Raw genomic sequence first — 25,692 nt, forward strand, 5'->3', positions numbered from 1 at the left:
GATGAGCTGCCATTTCATCCAGAGAAAATAACGGTTTGGTGTGGTTTGTGGGCGGTGAGAATGCAACCGTCAATTSCRTCCATTATCGCGCCRTAATAACTGACTGTTTGATGTCTGAAATTGAAGCTTGTGATCTCCTTAATTATTTCTATGACACCTCTACGTGTGTGACTGTCATTTGAAAACATTTGGTTTCAACAAGAAGGCGCCACTTCAAACACATCGCATCAATCCATGGATTTATTGAAAGAACACTTCGGTGAGAAGATAATTTCACATTTTGGGCTGGTTCATTGGCCACCAAGATCGTGTGATCTTACACCGTTAAGACTTTTTTCCTGTATGGATATGTAAAGTCTAAAATCTATGTGGACAAAACCACTTCAATTCAGGCCTTGGAGCAAAACATCAAACATGTCATTACCAGTCGAAATGCTCAAAGGAGTCATCGAAAATTAGACTCAACGAATACACCACCTGAGTTGTAGCCACAGCCAACATTTGAAAGAGATAATCAAAAAGTAAATTCCACAAAATGTTCTTTCGAATAATAATAAATATTCCCGAATAGGGTTGAAGTTTTTTCTTTAAAAAAGTAGCGGACCTGAAAGTGGATCACCCTTTAAAACTCAATATGTATGCACAGCCGAGCACCAAACGCGCTTGTTTTTTATTGCAACAGCAAATAGTCGGTCGTATGCTTTTCCAGTGAAGTGAAAATCTATAGGCTCAACATGTGGCATACGCTTAAGGGATACTTGACACATTTAATGTATTCGATATTGGTAGGAAACTGATTGTGGCTATGGAGATACAAATGTATGATATTGTTATGTGGGCACCATGTTTGCTTACGTCATTAGGGACGCTTTGATGATACAAGTTTGGTACATAAAGTAAAAAAACTGAATAACTGTCGAACTCAAGTTAGAAACATATACAACAAGTGTGAATATAAATTGGTCAGGTTACACAAGCCTACGAGTGATACAAAGCCGTCAAAGACGGGCGAGAGATCGTTGAAGACATGTTCCGTTCTGAACGACCTTCGGCCTCTTCAAGTGATAAAAGTATTTTTTTAAAAAGTGAAGGATATGCTGCTTGAAAATCGGCAGGCAAGTGTTAGAGAGATGGCAAGAGAACTCGACATCACTCACGAGTCCGTTACAACGATTTTAGTGGATATTTCTGGCATGAAACCGAAATTCTAGTAAAMAAATATTTAAAGCTTCGTAATTGTGTCATCATTTCCGGCGACGTCTTGGACAAACGGTGTTTTCGCGTGGACAAAAGAACTGCTTACAGGATTATCAGATGAAAAAAATTGGATTTTATGGTAGTTTAAAATTCGATTTTTGGCAGTTTTTTCATAAAACAAATCGCTAAAATTTCTCTTCATTCACAAATTCTTCGCTCAAGCTAGTGTATCCATCAAGATCGGTGGGGTGGAGTAGACCTCGAGAAATCTTTGAAAGCACAGTTTCTCGAAAAACTTGTCTGAAGTTTGGAGCGCCAATAAAAGCTGGCATCGAGTGCGATTTTTGAAGTTCTGAAACCCATGTAATCCTTTCACGAACTTTRGTTTCCCAAAATCCCCTTCACCTGCAGTATTATGTACTGAGTATACATATTTGTTATACGATATCATTTCATATATAAAAAGCAGGATATGGTATGATAATATTTTACTCAACAATTACGATTAATTTTGATCCTGAAAATGAAAACTTCGATTTATCCACTTGCAATGCTGTTGCTTGTATTTCTTGCACTTAATTAATACGCGAATTGGTACCATATTTAGCGCAATTGTTCAATGATGAGCAGCATATTGATGGCGCGCGTTAATCCAATGCGGATGCAGTCCGGGTTTCCGCGCACCAGCGGGTACATGCATTGGCTTTTAGCGGAAAAAATAATATGCAATTACGATGTTCAAGAGCAAAAATGTGTAACTCACTCCGCCTGCCAASTACATAAGTACATTGACGTCATTCACAGTGGCGGCTGATGCCACTACTCACGAGCATAATTCTTTAAATAATAGTACAATGGCAAGCAATATGGATTGAATGCAGAGTGATGAGAATTCTGATTAGATTTCTGTACTTTTGTTGTTGGCAAATCTATTGCAATTCAATAGCAGATCAGCACAAGAACAAGCTGCAATAATAAATTTAATTGAGTGCAACAATGCGAATAGAAGTGAATAAAGAGCAAAGGTAGCAAGGTGTTCCTTGTGGGACGTTAACACTAGAGGTGTGAGTATTTAATTAGAAAAAGTAAAAAATAAAAAGAATTTGCAAATCAGTTAATAGACCAGGGCTGAAGCCTTTGTGAAAAGTGAAAAATAATAGCGAATGAAATCCATTGAAAATAATATAACAATTTGTTTAATTCATCTCTGTTATATTACGAGTTCGGTGTGCAGAGCAAGAGGATGAAATAAAATAGCTTTGAATCTGCTAGTGCGGTCTATTGCTGCATTTTCTGAGAAAACTTACCTACAAAGTGCGTTCCAAAGTAAACAGAACTTAAAAAAAAAAAACAGAACAAATAGCTTCTTCCCTCAAAATCAATTTATTTTATTAAAAATAGTCTCCTTCTGCCAAAGTGTCCAAAAGCATGGCGAACGAGTGTTTTAGGTCGTTGGCCGGTATGTCCGCCATTATGCCGGAGCAAGCCTTTTGAATGGCCTCTACGTCTACATAACTCCTTTCATGGGCAAATGCATTTTTCCGAAAAGGAAGAATTCGCACGGTGCCATATCAGGTGAATACGAGGAGTGGTTACTGGTTAAAATAATTGATTTTTGGTCAAATAACACAGTACAACAGCTAATCTGGGGGGTGAGAAATTCCAAGTCAGGGTGACGGTACTAGATCAGTATAGTAAAAGTGTTAGTATAGTGTCAGCTTTTTTTTATGACCTTAACCCCTTTTTTCCTTATCTTGATGTTTTTTCGCTTAATTGTAACATTTGGCAAAAACCAAAAAAAAAAACACAAAAAAAAACAATTTCCGAGAATGCTCTTAACATCCTTGCGACAGAAACATCGTAGTTGTTAGAACGATGCTTTCCCAACAAGCCTTTTTTTTGCGATAAATCGATATTTTGGAGATGTTCAATTCCATTTCCAWGAATTTCAATGATAATTTCGGCTGATATTTGATGAATTCGCGCACAGTTTCAATGGAATTTCCGGTGAATCACGGATTTTGATTGGCCCAMATGTTGATCGTCATTTATGTCCTCACCACSACGTTTCGSTAAAMGTTTTAMMAATTAAAAAAAAAAATTTWATRTTGGCTCTTTGTTCGAAGCTCATTTTCGCACCGATAACACARACATACTGACACTTAAAASGCAGTAACTTCACTTTCCGTCGTCATCGATTAAATTCTCACTGAATAAGATAGCTGATTCTAACGCACCAGTCGACATATAGATGGCACCACCAGGTGGCGCTAGATTCAAAAAGTCCTCTTTTCTTTGGAACACACCTTTGTTAATACAATATGCTTTTTACACTATCAGAAAGTAGAGATTTCAATGATGCACAAGTAAGAAAGGGCTAAGGCCGAATGTAAACGAACATTTTACTCTCACAACTTGCAAAGATTAAAGCTGAGGATAATTCTTTTCGAACTTCAATAACATATAAAACAGGTAAACCGATAGTTTCAATAAAAAGTTCGCAATAAGAATTGCCATCCAAATATTCGGTAACTGTGTCATGAATGGTTTTGGTCCGACTTGGACAATTTTTGATCATAAGGTGGCGCACCTCAAAAGCACTATGGGAAGTTTGTCGGGATACATTGATTAGTTCCTGATTTGTGTTGGACTTGTGGACTGTGTTATGTAGGAAGTAGGCGTGGTTTYTGTCTGATTTTCCATTTTCGAGTGAAATTTTATTAGTTATTTTCCGATACTAAGTCAAAATAAGGTGAAAAAATAAATATTCTAAATCACAAAAATAAATTGTAGTGTGTTCGGGAGACCAAAAGGTAAAATAAAAAATTTCGGAAAAGATAAAAAAAATTAAACTTTTTTCATAAATTTTGCGGTTATGTGAAAAAAGAGGGACTATTAAAGTTGTAGATATTTTCATTACCTACAATTTTACTATGAAACTTTTTTAAAGACTTGGACGAGAAATTTTTTTTAAAAAAATGTGCCGATTTTTTTTTTTTTTTTTTTTGGTTTTTTTGTAAATGTCTGCCAAAACTGCAATTTTAAATTTTTTCAATAAAAATTCGAATAAAATATTTCATTTTTTATGAAAACAGCCCAAAAACGCTGTTTTTTACCCGAGGAAACCGATGTAACCCCTTAAGTGGCAAGATACAGTTAACTCTCGTATTATTTAGCATTTTTTTTTTTTAATTTGCAAGAGCTAGTCTAGTACTCACCATTTCGCGAAACATCGAGTTCTACCAAATTCTCGAAATTCTGTATATCTGGAGGCAATCGGGCTATCTCATTATCACTTAAGCCCAATTTTCGCAGACGATGTAGTCTGAAGAAGTTCTGAAATAAAATACAAGATTTTAATTATTACAAAAGAAAATTAAAATTTTATTTAATTTATAAAATTTATATTAATTATTTAAAAAAATATTAGTAGGAAGCACACAAAATATTGTCTTATATATGTACATATGTACATACATATGTACGCTGTCAATGAAATCAATGGCAGCTGATAAATCATTCGCTGTTAAAATTATTTTAATAATCGTGAATTCCCATTAACTAGCACAAAATAAATTGCATGCGAGATGATGGCATGATTTTCCTCCACAGCTTTTCTACTTTCTCCTAACAAAAGTACATGCATCTCCCAATGCCTCAAATATGCTACAAAGCCCAAGTCATCCTCTTCTTTTTTCCATTGACTTTATCATTGATATTTTCCAATCATAAATTTACAATTCGTTGTCATTCGCAGTGAACTGCATGCAAAATAAAAGGAAAAAGTCAGAAATACACGGAAAAGCAATGCTTCAGCAAAAGTAAAAAAATTAACATTTGAAAGCCACCATGAAGTTGCGTTCAATTTTTGTTGTTTGCCTGCCTTTCATTCCATGTTGTTGTGTGCAACACAATTTTCATATGCCCAATGCCTGTCTAATCTGACCTAGACTCTAAGCTGGAGCAGCGCGCTTTGACTTTTGCTGCTTCTTTCTTCAGTCGCTTGAGTTTGTGGCTGCGATCAATTTGTTATGAAAATCACGTTTTTCATTTACCGCAATAAATTCAGTTTTTGGCGGCACATAAATTGAAGCAAATATAAAGTCACAATTCCCCGCCATTACTCACAAGTAAGTACTTTCCAAAGTGAATGGTGATTACCTTTTTTAGTGCATCAAAAGTCCATTCTAAACATTTTAATAAAATAGTAAAAAGAGAAGAAAGAACAATCGGCTACAAGCAATTAAACTATTTGACATTTGCGGGCGTCTCAAAAAAAATTTTCTACTGAAAAATTGTCATGCGCTGTTCGTTGCTTTGCGATGGAGTTCGGTCATGACTTGTGATCTATGACCTAAAATAAACTAGTTGCATACGTATAATATATATATATAGTTCATATGATCCATTATGGAGTAGACAGAGTTGCAATTTTTCATAATAAGTTTTTAGAGCCTTAGATCTAGAAGTTCTAAAATATACTTTAACAAATGACTAGCATTAGTATAGCTATATAATCAACCCGGAATGCTATAGGCCTTCTTTTTGCTTTAGAGAGAATGGAAATATTGGTGTTAACCTGAGAAAGTTACAGGGCTTTCTGATTGATCTTGAGACAACTAGTGGGTTTAGTAGACTAGCCATGTTTTCAGTGAGACAACTTTTAATTTACCGGAAGAATCTTTTCCGAAAACCGAAAAACAAAACGTGTAAGGTATTTGGTATTTTATTAATTTAAATTATAGATCGTAGACTCACTTAGTTTCATTACTCCATTTTGCTTCGTATTCGAAATATATTTGAGAAGACTCAAGCATACTCACATGAGTTCATGCAAGTTAGAAAAGTTATTTACACCTTGGCCAATGTTTTAGGTATAAAGTCTAAAAAGCGGTTTTTCATAGGGATGCTACAAAAATAGACACATAGGGACAGCAAACGACGCCATATTTTTTCCTGCTCTTTTGACATTTCAATTCAGTAAGGTTGCCATTTCATCATTGAAAGATATTCGATCCAACAACGAGTCGAAATTATTAAAATTTACTAGCGAAATACTGAGCCAGTGATTTTAAGAGCAGTACGTGCAATTTATGGTGGTCAAAATCGTCCTGTCAGATCAACAATTGAGCGTCTAGTGGACAGACTTTAGTCCACAGATTCAATATAAAATGTTCCGGTGCCAGTGATTGAAAGAAGGGATCGTAGTGCTAAGACATCAATTGAGGAAGATATAAATGAGCCCCTCACAAGTTGTTCTCAAGCGTTGGGCAACTCTGTGACGTCATTGTAGCGAAAGATCTTGGCCCACATTCTTACAAAAACAAATTGACGGAAGAAATGAAGCCGCTTGATCACCAGAATCGTCGTATATATGTTCGTGAATTGGGCTGAGCAACAACTTAAAAATTATACGGATTTTCATTGAAAATCATGTTCAGCGACGAAGCTCATTTCTGGCTCAATTGCTTCGCCAATAAGCAAAATATGCGTTATTAGTCAGGTAGCAATCCCCACGTACGCCTTGAGTCACCATTGCATCGTGAAAAGAATATGGCTTGGTGCGGTTTATGGGCCGGTGGCGTCATTGGTGAACGTATTGTCTCCCGAAATGGCCTAATCGTTTGGCCACCTCGGTCGTGCGACCTGCCGTCGTTAGTCTATTCCATGTGGGGCTTCATCAAATCTATGGTCTATGTAAACCAGCGACGAGTAATAGACTTCGTACGAATATCGATCGTGAAATGAAAATCTGATGAGTCCGCGGATATGGTCGGAAGAGTATTTTAACTTCGTTAATTTGAGGTGGCGGCAAATTTAATTCTAGCGTCGATGGAAAGAATACCCTGTATAAATGTTTAGGGTATATTTTTGATTAATTGAAATAAAAAACAATATATATGCTTATGGATATGATTTCATTTCCATTACTTCACAATGTTAATCCATTTCTTCATGGTCTGGTGGCGGTTTAGCCTGCCTTGTCAATGGTTTACCAGATATTAGTTTTGATATGCCACATTGCATACTAATCCTTCCAACCTGCACATATGCTGAAATCAGAACTTTACCGAGACCATGCATTAAAATTGTTTCAACGAGGAATCGCTTTAGGTACTCAAAATCCTTGACCCTTATTTTTTACAGTGAAGCATTCCGTTTCCACAATAGTCGGATCTACGTAATCGGAACCGATCCGGATTTTTATTCGGTCAAGAATTTTTAACTCAGCAGATTTCTGCCGCTACAACAACAAAAAGAACCACTGTGATATATTTTGTGCTGAGAAAATATGACAGCGTTCTATATTAAGATTTACTGTGACCGTAAAACTAAAATTCCCACCTGCCTGTGTGGCTAAGAAAACATAAAATGATCAGAACTTCAAAATTACTGAAATTCTTTGAGCTACTGTTTCAAAATAGTTTTAATATCTATACAATAATCTTGGTTATGATTCTGAAACACAACATAACTGCAAAGCGCAAATCTTACTCCGCGAAAAGCTATGACATAACATGCCAATACTTATGTGCCTAGATTCCTATGAGTTCACCGGCCGGCTTATGACGCCACACGTTTCAATCCAACCATTGCTATTAAATGCAACTGTAGCTAGCTCAACAATAATATGGAAATCTAGAAAGGAGAGTGGGCTAAAACGGCATGCATACCGACACAGACTCGCTAGCTGGGTGTTGGATATCGAAGTGTCGAGTGTGAAGTAGCACACAGTTCACCTATCACACACATACACATACGCAAAAACGAACATATACAGTTGAAAGTTTCGTGCACACACGAGTGAGTCGCTGCACCAACCCATTCAAAGCGAAAGAGGCGTCGTCGCGAAACAGCCATTGTAGCCAACCAACCCAACATTTAACCATTTTTGCTATTGTATCTATTTTTAACCGGCGAACAGAAACTCACAGCAGCAAGTCGCTGAACATCTCCCAGCCACGTCAGGCAGACAGGTAGGTAGTCAATGGACTGCTAAAATGGTGCACACGTATGTATGTATGTAGAATGGTAACAACGACGGCAGGCAGGGGCAATGGCAAGCTAATAGAGCGGCGTTGTATTGATGCTGTCTCTTATACACATCTAGATGTGTATAAGAGACAGGCCACGTCAGGCAGACAGGTAGGTAGTCAATGGACTGCTAAAATGGTGCACACGTATGTATGTATGTAGAATGGTAACAACGACGGCAGGCAGGGGCAATGGCAAGCTAATAGAGCGGCGTTGTATTGATGATGCGAAAGGCCATAAACGATTTCAGCCAAGAATTTACTGATTGCATACTGCAGCCTGAACGGAAGGGGATACCACTGGGGCGTCTGTATGTATGACGGTAACGCCGCTCTCGCGCTATAGCCATAACTGCACTCGCAACTCTGTCAATAACAAAAATATTTCTGCGGCCACAATTGCGGTTGTCGTTGTTTATGTGACCGCAGTTGGTTTGCAGTGCGACAACATTCAAAAGCAAAGCCGGGCCAAGTTGAATGCGCGCATGGGGTTCTGTCTACCCGGCTCGCAAGCATGCCCACTAGAGCGTTCATTTTAACTGCTGGCCGCATAGACTTCTAAAGAGCGACTAAAGTGACGCCAAATTGAGGGAAATTGTGCACTAACTTCGAGTACCATGACCAGCTGTGTTAGGAGTTCGAGAATACCTGATGGATCAAAGGAAAAAAAAAGGGTGTATAAGTAAAAAAGGGAACATGTTCTAAAACCTTATCACTCATTTACATTACTATCAAAACTTTTAATATTTAAAAATCAAATTTTTCGCTCTCATATATAGTTTTGCTGCGTTCACACCCTACATTTGCAACGATAAAATTATTCAAAATTATCAGCATCGCCCTTCACAAAGCACCTTTCGAAGCGCATCGTGCAAACAAAGCTCAAAAGTGAATCACAGCGAAGGTATCACCACAACCCCAAGCCGTCCTTGCTGGCATGCTAGTGCAACAGGCGACGTGCAACAACAAACACATGCACCAACAGCAACAGCAACCACTAGTCACAACAATCATCGACGGCGAATAACATCAACAACATGGCATGCAATGCAACCGACGACAACAGACAGGCACAATCGTTTTCAACAGCAGCAACCCGGGCATGACGACGACGAGATGACGACGACGACGTTGCACGCAAATGGGAGAACATGAAAAGCAATGCATGGCCACAGCGCAATATTTGCAGCGAAAGGGTAATATGACCAGTGATAATACAAGAGCATAGATAAATACTCGCAAGCTCAAGCGCCCATCTACACATATGGATGCATATATCATAATATACATACATATGTACATATATGTAGATATAGATATACAATTGTGAGCGCTGTGTGCTTACATGCCCATGCATTCTCGTACCTGATTTACTCACTCGCACATTACTAATTCACTCAGTAAGCGTTTAATACCAAGTGCATTAAGCTACATACGCGTATGTGTGTACCTATGTAGGTATGTATGTATGTGTGCATTTGAGCAAATCCTTAAAAGGCAAACGCACACCAGTGAGACTAAAGCAATATTGGCACAATGTCAGTATGTTATGAAAATTGAAGCTTTTTACTATGAAGTCAGCGGAATTTTTATTTAAAAAAAATATCAATATAATAAGAGTAAAAAATTAATTAAATAGCCTTCCCCAAACTATTCTTATTGATATGTGTTTGACAATGGAAACCCGTCTAATTATTAACCTTAAGCTCAATTTAATACGATAATAAATGAGACACAATTCTCTTTCAAGGACCGCGCCACCGTTTCCACGACAGTCGAAAACCAGAACGGACCCAGATTTTTATCCGGCCAAGGATTGTCAACTCGGCAGAATTCTGCCGCTACAACAACAACAACAAGGACCGCGCCAAGTACATTGGGGCAGTCTTGGACAGTAAAATACTGTTAAAATTCGCGTCAATTGCAGGCATTCTAAAGGATGATTACTCCTCATGGACCTAGTAACTGGACCCCATTAGGTTTCGCAAATGACCAAACTTGGTCTATGCTTGTCTCATTGGCCTACCAGATTAATCTAACCCAATCCATTATACAGTCATTTGGATCCGACTTATAGACACTAAAATTCGGACTTTGTCTGGGCATAAGAACTTCTATCAAAGTAGTATAATTAGATACTTATATGTACATAAGGAGTTATGCTTATCAGAACTGTTATTGGCACAAGGTATAATAGCAAACAACCAGGAAATTCGCTAAGTTGTGTTAGGTCGTAGAATTGATCCTCGCAACAAAGATAAAGCAAGATATTTCTTGGTTATCCGAAAGCGTTGGTTCTTTGCAATACCCAAACCTCCTAGATATATATCACCAGACCCTCGGCGAAGCAATTTATGCATAGCACAATTCACTAGATGAAAGGTATGTCTACCGAGGTATCATTAATGAATACTGAGAATACACATAATTTCGCCTACCACAAAGAATTCATTATACAGACTATGAAAAAGAAGTGATATACATACATAACCTTTGCTAAGACTTACTCATCTAAACGGGGTTTGATATCCGAAATAACAGCACAATATGGAAATTGAATAGGGTGGGTGGTGTCGTCTCTCCGCTATTGTTTAACTTCTATATCTCAAAACTTCCACACGCACCGAGTGAGTTTCTATCTCCTCGTACGCTGATGATTGCACGATATTGAGGTTGAACAATGGAATCGATGGCATGTATACAAATGCTATCGGTCGGCTATTTCTCCGACCTTTCGCTTCCTCTCTGCACGGAACTTAACACTCTCCCCCGTTAAATCCACAGCGAGCATATTTACAAACTGGACGAAGGAGTACAGACTTGACTTTAATATTGCAGTTGATGGAGTCAAGATTCCGACTGCCAATAATCATAAAATTTTAGCTGACTTTTGATAGTCTGTGTTCTTTCACTCCTAATAGTACCGCGATTATCGCCAAAGTACAGAAACTCAACAAAATCCTCAAGTCGCTAGTTGGAAAAGGACAAAGAAACGTTGTTGGCAACTGACAAGGCAGTCGACTGGACGGTACTTACCTATGCCGCACCAATATGGTCGCCTGGAGACAGTGAAACGCAGACGAGGAAGCTACAGACATATCCGAACTTATATATCCGAATGCCTCCTATCGAACACCTGCATATTAAAGCCACTATACTCCCAGTTGAGGAGCATAATGAACGCCTCTCCATCCCTGCAGTTACCTTCTTGGAACGAGCATCAAGGTTTTGTAACCCTCTTATTGAAAATCCCTTTATAAAGTATGCCACGAAGTTGGTTATGTCCAGACAACCATCTGAAATGTGTACTATGAATGATCAGCGTGACGAGCTGAGTAGCCTTAGACATGTCCGTCCGTCTCTATATACGCGAACTAGATCCACAATTTTTGAGACATATATCACAAATTTTGCACACATGCTACCATTCTACCCTAGAAGCTGATGATTTGTTGGAATCGCCAACATCGGAACACCATTGTTTATAGCTGTCCCACAAACTGCACGAGCGAAATTAAGTGCTTATATGGAAAACTTTTTTTTATTTTACGAGATATCATCAAGAAAAAAAATTGGTCTATAAGTCTAGCGAACTCAAAAAGATAAGTGTACTCGAAAGTTTGCTACCGTCTAAAGGGAATGTGAAGCGACAAACGCAAATCAAATTTATATAAATTACGGCAAAATGCCTATGTATTTATTTTCTATATTACTGAAGTATTAAATCAAATTTATTATTCCACAACCGGTTTTAATTTAATTTTGTTTGCTTTTAACAAAAAAGCTAAAAATAGATTGGAGTAATAGAAAAATGCTCATATAATTCACACAAACAACTGAAAAGCGCACAGTGTTACAGCGTGTACAAAAGTAAAGCAAATGTTTATAAACACAGATATCGTCTAAAATATAAAATAACAACTAAATCACAAAAAAAAAACTGGAAAATAGAATGAAAAATTAAAAAGAATATTAGAAGCAGACATTTAAAAATTAAAATTAATGAACTTGTGTTCTTTCGTAATTTTTTTTTTTTTTTTTTTTTGTTTTTTTTTGTTTTGCAAATATCTATTTGCAGTTTTCGAATTTATCTTTATTATTTTACGCAAACTTTTGCGACTCACTGTATGGAAATAAATTGCGCGACTATTTGTCGCTGAAAACTAGTTTTGAAAAAACCAAAGATCATTGAAAAAGATTAATAAAATATGTACACCTATTCGAATGTGAATATCTCTCACGCTACAGACCTGCTGTATCAACAACAACGCACACTTGTTCACCTAAGTCTAGGCTCTCATCTACGGTTTTTTTACCCGCCACATGAAACTGGTGCTTAACGTTTCTGAATCGTAAGCAAAATATTTGTTAAGTAACGCCATACAATGATGTCACTACTCGATTAGGAAACCATAAACACGTAAATGTTAGAGCCGGCTTAGAGGCTGCAGAAATTCATAAATGCTCACACTCCGAGCCCAAAAATTCTCGTGTGCAATTAATGATATTTCGTACGGCATTTTTCATGTTGATTAACTAGTATGAGCGTAATAAAAGCTTTATAAAACACTGAAAAGATATAAAACAGCAGCAGTTCGCTAGCTCACTAGCGTTCTTAATTAAAAGCTCCCATTTTCGCGTGTCTCCAAGCATTCTCTGAAGTAGATACTTGTATTTGCGGTGATATGTGTGAGAATATTTCATGTTTATTTCCATCTACAGATAATTAAATTATTTTCGCTGATGTATTAATGTGTGCGAAAGGGCAGAAAAGTCGCCAGCCAAGCATGAAAATAAAGTAGAAACTTTTATAGTTCAAAATATGGAGGGTTTTAACGATTTCAGTAATATTATTCCAAAAATTTACTTAAATCACTATAATATATGATAAATTCTGATACTCATTGCTTCAAAAATGTCAGAACAGGTAGAATTAAGACGAAACATCCCTATAAAGTGTATATGGAATAGATCAGCGTGACGAGCTGAGTCAATTAGCTATATATGCAATGTCCCTCTGTTTTTGAACTGCTGTTTCGCTCAAAGATTCTTCTCAATTGTCGGAACCAACAATACCGAACCACTATAGCATATAGTTGCCATACAAACAGACCGTTACCACAACAATCGGGTTCACAAAACCGTAACGGACATGGACCGACCAAGGAGTGCCAACTCGGCAGATTGTTTGCTGGATTCATTTTTTTGCTTTTGCGTTTTTGTTGTATATGCTTATGCGTTTTTTATGTTTGCTTATTCAAAGTATACATATACAGCTTCCGTTCCCACGACAGTCGGGTCTACGAAAACCGGAACGGACCCGGATTTTTATCTGGCCAAGGACTGTCAACTCGGCAGAATTCTGCCGTTACAACAACAACAACAACTCGGCAGATTTCTGCCGCTGCATAAGGAACAAACGTTCAAAATCAAGCCTTTATACTGATTTGTCTAAAGCCAATTTATGCAATAAGTTTTATAATAAAAAAAAGTACATAAATGGAGTTTGTATTATTTTTCTATGCTCACATTATATATTTTTTTAATAAATAAGTGCGTACACACATATACATATGTATATGTATAGACAACCTTACAAACTATATAGTATGTACTAAATGTATACAACTGCATATACGATTAATAACATTCATGTACTGTGTTGAGTTCTGATATACAAACCTTAATGACTTTAGTGCATCATATTTCTTTTTTTTCGAATATGTCTCTTTATGCATATGGCGTTTTAATTCTGTCAACATGACATTATTATAAAGTACAAAAATAAGCCGTACAAACATGCAAGTGCATGCAAAATTGTGTATAAAAATATTCCCCTCGGGCAACAAATGCACCGGTTCACTAGCTGACATTTGCATTAGAAAACAAAAATACATAACCTTAGTTGTTGGTGTTGTTGTGGCGGCATAATTTAGATGAACGCCAACGCTAGTTTAATATGTAAAAGTGTAAGAAAATGTTTAGCAAAACTGTGTCAATGGTATGGGAAATCAAGTTTTTGCATAGAAGCAAAAAAGTAAACATTGAAAAAGCAACAATCGCCAGCAGTAGCGAGTGTCAACCTGTGGAAAATTGGTATTTAAATGTCACCACAGCGGAAAACGTCGAAGTATGACACTATTAACACAATTTTTTTTACTGCATCAATGCAAGTCAAACATTTATGGGTAATAATGGCGTTCAAGAAAGTAGAATGGATGAGATGTACAACTACATGCAGAAAATATTCAAAATATGTATATATTGAAGAACGTGTTGTTCAATAAAGAGCACCAGAAAGGAGTTGCTAAAAAATATTATTATTATTTTTTTTTTAATGTACCACAAAAACTTTACTAAAAAACTATATTGCTAACTGAAGTAAACGTGCTTTTTGCCTTTGTCGTCGTTCTCTTCATTCAATCTTTTCTTAACATACAAATTCTGTGTAAACGAAAATTATGTTTAAAACCTAAATAGAAGCAAAATAAGACTCTGAAATGTCACTTCTTTTCATTTTTTAATTCATACGCTAAATTTAATTGGCAACTTCCGGCTGCGTATTCGACTTGTAGGACAGATAAAAAAGATTTTTTTAAGAATTTATGCGATTTTAATTAATGGTAGAACAACTTGGATGAACGTACACTACAGCAAATTTAAATCTCTTCTCAGATATGCTATATTTAAAAAAATATACAAAAGCAATACAGTGATACTGTTATGTAATAGTATAAGATTTTCTTATAAATGCGATTACATACAATATTTTCACAAATAAGTGTTATTATCTTACCTTTGGCAAATCTCGGATATGATTGGCATCTAAGAACAACTCCTCCAATGTACGTGAATAACGTAGAATTTCCTCCGGCACACTGGGCAGCGAACAATGACGTTTGTCAACGAATTCAACTTGGCGATTACAGCCTTTGAATATTGGAATGCACTTAAACATGACGTCGATTTACGGCATATGTTGCGACAATTCGATTAAAAGATGAATAATTAACATACGTTGCGATAATTCACAAGCCCGGTTCGCGCACTTTCTGAACTAATCCCGCAATTATTTTACTTTTTTAAAACTCAAATTTTCACACCTTTGATTACGTTCGTATGTTATTCGAAATATTTGCATAGAAGAAAAGAACTAAACGACAGTATACAACTTTAATCAATGAAAAATCTTGTTTTTAAAACGTTTGTTTAGTATTTCTTTTTTAACTTTTAAAACCCCAGTTTTTACTAAATCACTATATATATTTTGTTTCTGAAAAAGAAGCAATGTTAAAAAATTAATACAATATATGAATTAAAATGGGCAACAAAATAGAGTTAAAACGAAATCATAAAGCACTTGAGAATAGAAATTCGTATTTATGTTTTTGTTGTTAGAGCCACAATATTTAAAAAAACGTATTCTCGAAAAATCTTAATACATTTAACTTTTATTTATGCATATTTGAATGTCTTGAAGATATTAATTACACAGTTCCTTTGGTTACTTAACCGAAATGTACAGAATTAACATCCTGTACTCCAAAAGAACTATTACTGCAGATTTATTAAGTTATAAAACCAAAAGTATAACTAAACATAACTACACTGGTTTATTATAATTTATTTATACATGGATTTTACTGCACATCAGTATTATACTGGCGAAATGAGTTGCTGTCATATACACGCATGACAGAAGCAGGTGTCAAAATCAAATCATATGAAATGAAAACTATTGTACTGGAGTAAACAAAAGGCAACTTCATTTAATTTAGCCATTTTGTATCTTTACTATATGTACATATTGAAGTGCTACGGAACTAGCCGTATCTGTACCAATGTAAAACATTCTTTTAAGTACTAAAACATTTCCACATTAGTTGTTATTAAGTCGTATTGAAATGTTTTCATTTATTAACTAACGTAGCAAACAAACAATATTAAAGGCGTAGCAAGTTAACAATACGATGACCGATTTGTATTTATTATCCATTTGAATAGCGACACACCCAAATTGTTCTGAACATGACGCATTAATTCATCCACATATCATTATAATTTTTTTAGATTTTTATCACATCTTATCTTATTGTAGTCACTTAATGCACTTTTGCTTTTAGCATACAGCTTTGCACAAGGTTGAAGTAGCTATATGTATGCATGTATATAGGTAAACTTTACGCGTACTCACCGTATCGCGTCGCGTAAAACAAGTATTCGATTCCAACACGTCCGTTGTCCGTTTCTTTCCACGTTACCACGAGTCGGCGGAAGCAGAAGACGCAAACTCGCCAAGCGCTACTCCAAGGCAGCGGACCAGCAACAATTCGTTTGCACTTGACCAGCTTTGCTTTTCTCCTTTCCTGCTTTCGTTACGAATTTTTCTTATTCTACGTTATTTTTATATTATCTTTTCTACTGTTTCGGTTTTCGCTGTTGCTACTACTTTTACTGCCGTCACGTCACCACGGCCACCACCTAATCCGATTTCCAGTAGCGTAGGTATGCACTTATTCAAACATTTTCATAAATAATTGGAAAATATAATAACTTTACACTGCCGCAATATTTTCCAACAGGAAGGGAGTAGATAAAACTTGCAGAAATGCCGTATGAACATAAATTAGAAGCGCGCCGCTAGAATTTCCAATTTTTAATGTGTCACTAAAAAATTACAACAAAAACGACCCACCCGAATAACGTACAACGAATAACATGCGAATGCGAATGCGAACAACATTTGAACCATTGAACTACATGCGAAACAGAACTCAACTAAAATTTACTAAGTTTCCAATTCCGTTTTCAACCACTGCTTTCGTCAAAACGAACACAGGGTTGTAATTGCTACCGTGCACGAAAAATTTTCAAAATTAAACTATTGTCAGAAAATATATATGCAAAGACGAAATTATATGAAATTGTTTATGTTAAACAAATTAATTCAACGTTAGTTAAGTAGTCAAGAATATTAGACCATATCTTGCAACATTAAACTCCTGCGGATATATTTTTGTTTCTGAAGTGCACCCTGTGTTGTGCTGATAAAAATAATTCTCCATTTATTCAAAGGGGTATTTCTCAAAATTCCTCAAAACTACGAAAATGCTGCTAAAAACAAAATTACAAACAAATGCTACCAACTTTGCAACCATGTGTAGATATACAAAGAAATTGTTGAAAGAAGAGTTATGGAGTAGGTGGTTTTTTCGTGACGAAAGTTTGCGAGTTTTACCAATTGATTTGGCATATATTTCAAGGGTAGAGGTTAAGGAAGTGATTGTTTATAAATTTTTAATACTTTGAGTAAATTAAGCTAAAATTAAACTAGCAGGACGTCTATGAGTCACCATAAGTTTTACTTTATTGCCAACTAAGAAAAGGTGAGCACAACAATTAGCAAGTATTTGCGAAATTTGTAAGACATCTATGATTAATTGCTGTGAAGTGAATAATTAGGTAAAAAGGTAGCTGATATCATCACATAAATATCAAGATGGCTGCACCCGAAGTACCTCGTACAGAATTGCAGGAATTGCAACTTAAATCTGGTCAGGTAGCAGATGAGTCCCTCGAAAGTACTCGTCGGATGCTAAATCTTATGGAAGAAAGTAAAGAGGCTGGCATCCGAACGCTGGTAGCTTTAGACGACCAAGGCGAACAACTGGATCGAATTGAGGAAGGCATGGATCGCATTAACGCCGACATGAGAGAAGCCGAGAAAAATCTAAGCGGTATGGAAAAATGCTGTGGCTTGTGTGTTGTGCCTTGGAAGAAGGTAGCAATAAAAGATGACGGCGATAATGCTTGGAAAGCGAATGAAGATGGTAAAATCGTGAACAGTCAACCTACCAGAGTTGTAGATGAACGGGAAAGAATGGGTGGTGTGCCAGCTCAAAGTGGATACATTCCCCGCATTACAAATGACGCCCGGGAAGATGAAATGGATGAGAATATTGGACAAGTGAACTCAATGTTGGGAAATCTGCGAAATATGGCATTAGATATGGGATCCGAATTGGAAAATCAAAACAAACAAATTGATCGTATTAACGCCAAGGGAGACGCAAATAACGTTCGTATGGATGGTGTTAACAAGCGTGCCAACAATTTGCTCAAAAGCTAAGCATGTTAAGTAATGATACACTGTAAAGTTAAATAAGATAAATGAATATGCACAAATAATATCACAAGAAGGCAAAACCCAATTCGAATTGATATATTCAACATAATCCTGATACACACATTAAACTGCACAATACCGAGAAGACGTACCAACTACGGCGCATTTTTACAATTTACACGTGAAAATTAACTATATACAACTTTATACATATACAATATATACACTAAAAAGCGGAAATTGCGAATGACTAAAATACAAATGCTGAACTAACTACCCACCACTTAAGTAACTACTTACATTATACACTTATACAAAACGTATCGCATATTTATAGCGAATATTGATGTGCTTCGAGGCATCTTTACTATTTGCGTATATACCGTACACTAGCGCACATATGTATATATACATATATAAATATACATATTTATCGTAATTCTACTTTATTGTATTTAAAATTTTGAGAGCGATCGATTAGCGCATTTTTAGCAGATTAAAAGGCATTATATCCTATTGCATTACGTATTTGAAGTAAAAAAAAATGTTTGAGATTATACACTATGAGTAGAAAAATAGATTTTTAAACCACTGAATGTACACTATTATACAAACGCACATATACAATCCCACAGCCACAACTGATGCTAACGATTAGCACATTCGTACATGTGTAGGTGTTATGGTTAAAAAAATTCTACAATTGCTCTAAATTTCACTTCCTTATGTACCCCGTTATATTGGTAAATAGTATATCTAGTTATACATCAGAGTCTTAGTTGATTCTATCTTAAGTAGTACACTGTCTTCTTCATATATTTATTAAATGTATTTAAATTGTATAAAAAATCTTAAGGAATGCTGTTCTTGTTAATTTATGTATAAATAAATATCGTGTAGATTATCATTATAACCGTAATGTATTATTTAATTTCAATATTTGATAAATGTTAACAAATACGAAAATTATTGTTATTTTTCTGTGGTATTTTCTGCAACTCTTTAAATCGATAAGTATCGTACATTTTTTTTTATCGGAAATCAAAAGCAAAAGAAGTTGCAAACTTAAAAGGAGCATTTCTTATAGCAGAAAAGGCTATAAAAAGATTTTTTATTTATTTTAAAAACAGCTTCTTGGAGAGAAATTTCGGAAATTGATTCACTTCAGCAAGCTGATCATTTATATATTTGGTTTATATTCTGTCCGACGTTTCCTTCTGGGTCATACGAACTTCGTATACCCAATTCAGGGTATAAAAATTATTGAGACGATATAAATATAGAAGAAGAACACTATATATATATTTTTGCAATACAAGGTTATACTAATAGTTGCCTTTTTATTATTTAAAACTAAAAATATACATTTATTGCATTTATAAAAGTAACTGCAATAAATGGGAAATCATAACTTCGGTAGAATCGGAAATTTTAACTATATATGAGAGTTGGTGGCTGCTGCATTAGGTGTACTGATGTAAACCAAAAATTCATGTTTGTCCTCACCAGCAGATGAAAATCGTAATTCTGTGCCACTTTCAAAAGGCAAATATACAACTGAACCACGTTTTAGTTTCAACTTATCCATTCCTTTGCTTTCCAAGTTACGTTCACCACTTATCACAAGTAAAATACCTGGCGATTGTTCAACTTTTAAAACATATTCTAAATCCGTAGGTTTCAGTGATAATTGTATGAGTGAAAAGTCTTCAACGGGTGGTTTGAATATTAATTGATGGTTGTCAACACGTTCCGGGCTAAATATTTTGCTTTCGGATGGAGCACCTGTATATTCTAGGCAACTAAGTAGCTGTTTGATGTCTTTATACTTTGGCGTTAATCCAGCGCGTATCACATTATCTGAACAAGCCATACACTCGACACAATCACCCGATAGGTAAGCATGTATTTGGTTTGCGCCAAGAAACATCGCCTGTCCCGGTTGCAATCGAATCACATTCAAAAAGAATAGCGACAACACACCGACATCATTGGGGAAATCCTTTTTCAGCGTATTAAAGATTTCAAGCACATCGTATTTACATAATTCTATGAAAGTAAATAAAACATATATAAAAACAGTTCATTTTTGATATTTTAAGTTCAGCACATTACCTTTTATATAGCTTTTCGAGATTGACTCGATACAGGCGCCAATTGTGTCATTTTCTGCACTCATTAGTTGTTGATAACAATTACGCAAGCCGAGCTCATCATTAGCAGCCAATAGATTGAGATCATTGGGATCGTTCACCGACAAAGCCTTAAGTGGTTCTATATTCAATAATATATCATAAATTTCAGGCAGAGGACGGAACCCGCATAAGCCTGTAAAGGGCGTTAGAGCAATAGCCATTTCAGGTTTATGATTGGGGTCTTTGTATATGTTAGGTTCTTTCGCATGCAATTTTTGTGCTTCTGACTGTAAACAAACCAAACAGAATATAATATTTGCAAGCTGTGTACACATTGCGTGTACTTACTTTGTTGGGGTGAACTTGAATACTCAAAGCCTTATTTATACTTAAAACTTTCAATAGAAATGGTAGTTCATCTTGTAGTGTAGTGCCACTTGATTTGTACTTTGACGGTCCGCTGGGATGGGAGCCCATCCACAATTCGGCGTAAGGAGTTTTATCATCCACTTTAAATTGCGGGTCATTGAGTTTTGCGAGCTGGGCTACCGCAGAGTCATTGCCTACTTTACCCCACTCGTATTTATGTACAAAACCAACAAGCTCCATGATTTATTTAAATTTAAAATCTTACTATTTATTAGCTTGTTTTGCCAGGTCAAAATGAAGGTGACGTATAAGCGATAAAAACTGTTATACGGTGGTGGATATCTGTTCTTATCAGTGACAGGGTTACCAGACAGCTGTAATGCATTTTATTGACAGCTGAAAACACTATATGGGGATGTTGTAAAATTATCGATACGTAAATCAAAAGAATTAACTGTGAGCAATGAATCGAATATGTATAAACATATTTATAACGGTATGCCGATGATAATAATCTCGATCAACTTCAGAATCGTCAGGTTTGAAAAGAGAATAGTCATAATGCCAATGCAAATAACGAAAGCGCAAATAAAATGAGATAAGAAGAAACTCGTTATTATTAAAATAAGAGTATGGCTAATTTGTTATAAACAAGGCCTCCAGCGTTACTTCGATGTATAAGAATTCGTACGTGTCTTTTCTATGTCTCTTTTTCACTTCTTTCCAACAAATTTGCAAATAATCATAAAAATATGTTAGAAGTGGAAAATGTAGGCATATTCATAACAGTTTTGCAATTTCACCAAATTTTAAGGACATATTTAATTTATTCCAAATTTGACCCAATAATATATTTGTACAGACATAATTCTATATTTCTTTTAAGCTTTTGCATTAAAAAAATATCGATCAATTAATCAAATGATGTTTCCTTTGAAATAGCGCCGTCTACTGAAGAACTGATGGATTGGTATAAATAATATCAAAGTAAGTTCCTCATGTACAAAATGGGGTTTCTTTTGTGTACATGATTACTCATAAACATACATACATTCATATATACATACTTATATACATAGATATTTCAGATATCAAGTCGAATAAAAACTGAAAATAGAAAAGGCCTTTTGATGTATTGCCTTTGACATGTGACATTTAATGCACCTGTTTATAAAAAATTGGCATTGCATAATGAGAGACCAAGGCTTTTGTACACTGGAAGTTGGCGCTTTGGACTTATCTCTAAGCTGTTGGCCTTGTGGAACACAAAACTTAACACCATAACAGTGGTAATCCTCTAATTAGTTCGAAAGATTGAAAGCCTTCAAAATATTTGGGCAAACCAAAGACAGAAATACAATTTCATCCGACTTGCGATCAAATTTACTACCTCATTTATGCAAATTAAAGTGATGTTTTATTTACCATAAAATACCGTAAACCAATGTAGCTCTAGAATGTCGATTGTTAATTTTGCATTTAAAAACTAAATACGCAATTTTTAAGCGCCTTCAAGTCGTTATGGATTTCTTTATTCTGGCGCAATTAATAATATTAATAAATGGACCCAAATTTTTTGCGGAAAATTGATTAATTAAAAATATTATTTTAACCGCTTCGTACTACGAAGGGCTGCCCACAGTTTGGAGTTATATCCCCCCTACTATGAAGCCTAGTAGTAGATGAGCTCCTTGGGTTGCTCACAAACAATGGGACTCGTTACCAGCGATACACCGATGACATTGTCATTATGGCACGAGATAAATTTGAGAAAACTCTCTGCGACATAGTTCAAAAGTCTAGTACAGGGATGGAGCAATACGAACATCTCTTTCGGTCTTGAGGCACCAAACATTTAGGCCGGCAGTTGGACGTGTCTAAAGAAGTCAAATTTCTATGCCTCAAATTAGACTCAACCTGACGGTGGAATAGGCGCGTGGAATTAACACTGTTCAAAGCCACTAAGGCGCTCATGATATGCAGACGCCTGGCCAGGTATCATCAGGTGGCTGTATACCATGATGGTAAGACCTATTGTCATCTATAGACCGGCTGGTTAGGCATCTAAGGCAACGCAGTCTTCGCAGCTGCAATGCCTTGCTTGCGTCTGCGCTTCTTGGGCAATGTGTATTTTCCGAACCGCTGCACTTGAAGGCAAGTTGGTGCTGGTGCTCACACTGCTGCATCTAGTGATCAAATAGACAGCGAAACATACCATTCCGCCCATGGCAGCAGTGGGTTTTGACAAAGGGAACGTAATGTCGTCTCAAGAAATGAAGGCCTTAGAGGAAAGGCCCTTCTGCCAAGGGACGCCATTATGAAAAGGGTAAACTTTACAAAGAAGTTTCAAGTTACTCTAGACAGTAAGGCGGAGTGGAGCAAACTCAGAAAGCACTTGTTCAACATAGACATAGTTTATTGCGCAAACTACCGATTTTGCGACATGGAACTCTAAAATCCAGAACAGCTCATTCTAGATTGCCCAACAATTTGTAGAATCAGTCTCACGCCCTTAGGATCCATCTACGTGGACAGGCATCATATCACTTCAATTGCGCCCAACAAGTTCCCGGAAATATTCGGAGTGCTGGACCTTTGTGACCACATGTGATATAGGAGGGGGCGCAAGATACCATAGTCGGCAGTGCAAAACCTTAATTATTTTCTAACTATCCATCTAATTTTAAAATACAATAGGACGTATGAATCCTTAATTGTTGGAGGTTATGATTTTAATGCTATAATTAAAGTTGCCGGAAATATGAAGGGCTTGATGAGCCATAAGCCTTCATCGAACGGATACTGTATTTCGTTGAAAGCATTTTCTTAACGGAAATGGACCCATCAGTTTTAAAGCGACTACGCCTAAAAAACGTCTATAAATAATGTTATACATTATAATATTTTTTGGAAATTGTTTGATCAAAAATGCGAGTTGAATGAATGAAAAGTTAGTACCGTTATAAAGAAAAACAATCTTCTTTGAGAAAATTTATTTTAAATCTTCTTTGATATTATTGTGGCGACTTATTCTGTGCTTAAAACTAGACTTCAATCTATGTGTTTGCCATAAGTGTCGCTAAATTTTTTTGCGAACGTTCCCTGGAAGTCTGGGAACACGAGAAGTCTGAGCGCTAGATCATGAGAATACGATGGACGTGAAGCAATAGAATTTAAATTTTGTCATCATTAAATTCGCGTCGTTTTCATCGAAATGGTGCATTGCTTTAAATGACACGGCTCACGCTTAATCTGTCAAAACAAAAAGAATATTGAAAAAATATCCTAAATTTTCCTTTATTCCGTGTCAATAGAAAATCATTAGCTGCTACCTTATAAGATGGCTATTACTGCCTTTCCTTACAGGCTAAAAATCCCTATCCCACTTTTGATTAAAATATGATTTATCAACAATTGAAATTATGTAGTTTTATTTTGCAATAATTTATAATTAAGTATACATTTGTATATTACCGTTAGGACTAGTTTGTTCTAATTATATTAAGTTAAAATTATCAACTATGATCAAATATACAACAAAATTAGTGCTATAGATAAGTAATGTATGATAAACACATCTTCTTCACATGGAACTTAAGCCATTTTCAATTAGATTTTGTACAATTATTTTAGACGAATCGCTTATGCCAATCAAAACACAGAGAAATTATAAATAATTTAGCACAATGTAACAATTAGAGTGTGACTTTGAACTTATATTTATGAATACATGAATACGAATTGTTTAGTAATTTGAGGAAGCTAATAAATAGTTTGTGGCCTTTCAATTAAATACCTTCCACTTGTTGTTGTTTACAGTAAATAAATATGTGTTACAATAATATATTTTGATTATTTCAATGCATTACTAATTATAATCACTAACTTTGCAGAAAAGTACATGTTTCGCTTATTCGTAATATTTTGCATAAAATAACAATATTTCGCCATCTGCAAAACCCTGAGTTTGTATTTTGTATCAATAATATTAAATTTCGAAATCTATATACATACATACATACTTTTTTATTGATTTATTTTTTTAGTTTTTAATGGCAATTAGCTATGTGTGTACATACTAATGTACATATGTACAGTTGTGTATAATTTACAGAACACTTATTATAAAGATGGTATAAACTATTATTATCTACAGCGTTGCAAAGTCTGAATATTTTGCACTTTGCGAGCAGATTTTCGTTGTCAAATTAATGTTTTTAAAAATAACCCAATTGGAATCAATGATACCCGGTGAGCATAGTTTTGGTTGACTCATTTTTATAAGAAATGGAGTCTTTATTTTTCGAGTTTCATAAGACCTGCAACGGCGCTAAGCAAAATAGGTAATCCACTAGTTGAAACCTAGATCAAATTTGCTCGGAAGAAACCTCTTTAGCATACCTTCATACTCTGAGAAAATGGGTAATATCAGTTAAGAACCACGCCTACCCCCATATAAAGGTTATGTTGAAAACTACTGACGGTGCGATAACTCACTGAAAATGCGGCACAAACATTAAACTTCACAATCAAGATGGTATGAGAAGGCTTCACGAGAGCCGGTGTAAAGATTGAATAATTTGTATCGCCCACCTTTATGTGAAATCCTATATCTCAGGCACTATGCGTCCAATTTCAATTCACACACTGTGAAATAGGCGAAATCGAAATACATAACACCTCTCATGAAACTTACAAAAATTCTCGTTCATACCTTGTCCTAGGGTCGAAAAAAAGTCAAAACTAGAAAGAAAAGTTGAATTTTACTTAAAAGTTTTTTATTTTGGAGAACTATATATAGAACTTGCAGAAAAAATTGATAGTGATCGGA

At 35.6% G+C, this 25,692-nt stretch overlaps 3 protein-coding genes across 14 annotated transcripts in view; 1 reads left to right on the top strand and 2 right to left on the bottom strand.

Moving 5' to 3' along the window:
* Positions 1-17,018, bottom strand: part of LOC108970407 (protein lap4) — a gene marked incomplete in the record, with an annotated part of 147,788 nt that extends 130,770 nt beyond the window's left edge. For 9 of the 11 annotated variants that reach the window (XM_018935756.1, XM_018935750.1, XM_018935749.1 and 6 more), the window contains 3 exon segments: positions 4,416-4,533; positions 15,028-15,504; positions 16,426-17,018. In XM_018935756.1, the coding sequence (XP_018791301.1) occupies positions 4,416-4,533; positions 15,028-15,189 (280 nt within the window). 11 annotated transcript variants of the gene reach the window in all.
* A 400-nt stretch (positions 17,019-17,418) lies between these two features.
* Positions 17,419-19,276, top strand: LOC108970500 (synaptosomal-associated protein 25). 2 transcript variants are annotated; one of them, XM_018935935.1, is made up of 2 exons: positions 17,419-17,617; positions 17,683-19,276. In XM_018935935.1, exon 2 carries the CDS (start codon positions 17,731-17,733, stop codon positions 18,358-18,360), a length of 630 nt encoding a protein of 209 aa, XP_018791480.1. In that variant the 5' UTR covers positions 17,419-17,617; positions 17,683-17,730; the 3' UTR covers positions 18,361-19,276. The 2 variants fall into 2 exon arrangements, with proteins under 2 accessions (XP_018791480.1, XP_018791481.1); XM_018935936.1 differs by having other exon boundaries at positions 17,694-19,276.
* A 381-nt stretch (positions 19,277-19,657) lies between these two features.
* On the bottom strand, positions 19,658-21,180 carry LOC108970499 (mannose-6-phosphate isomerase). The gene is made up of 3 exons (XM_018935934.1): positions 20,841-21,180; positions 20,473-20,779; positions 19,658-20,406 (listed from the first exon to the last, which is right to left on the bottom strand). The coding sequence occupies exons 1-3, from the start codon at positions 21,099-21,101 to the stop codon at positions 19,793-19,795; spliced, it is 1,182 nt and encodes a 393-aa protein (XP_018791479.1). The 5' UTR covers positions 21,102-21,180; the 3' UTR covers positions 19,658-19,792.
* Positions 21,181-25,692: the final 4,512 nt, after the last annotated feature.

This window comes from Bactrocera latifrons, unplaced genomic scaffold (assembly GCF_001853355.1).
Source record: "Bactrocera latifrons isolate USDA-ARS-PBARC rearing strain unplaced genomic scaffold, ASM185335v1 scaffold_3, whole genome shotgun sequence".
NCBI lineage: Eukaryota > Metazoa > Arthropoda > Insecta > Diptera > Tephritidae > Bactrocera > Bactrocera latifrons.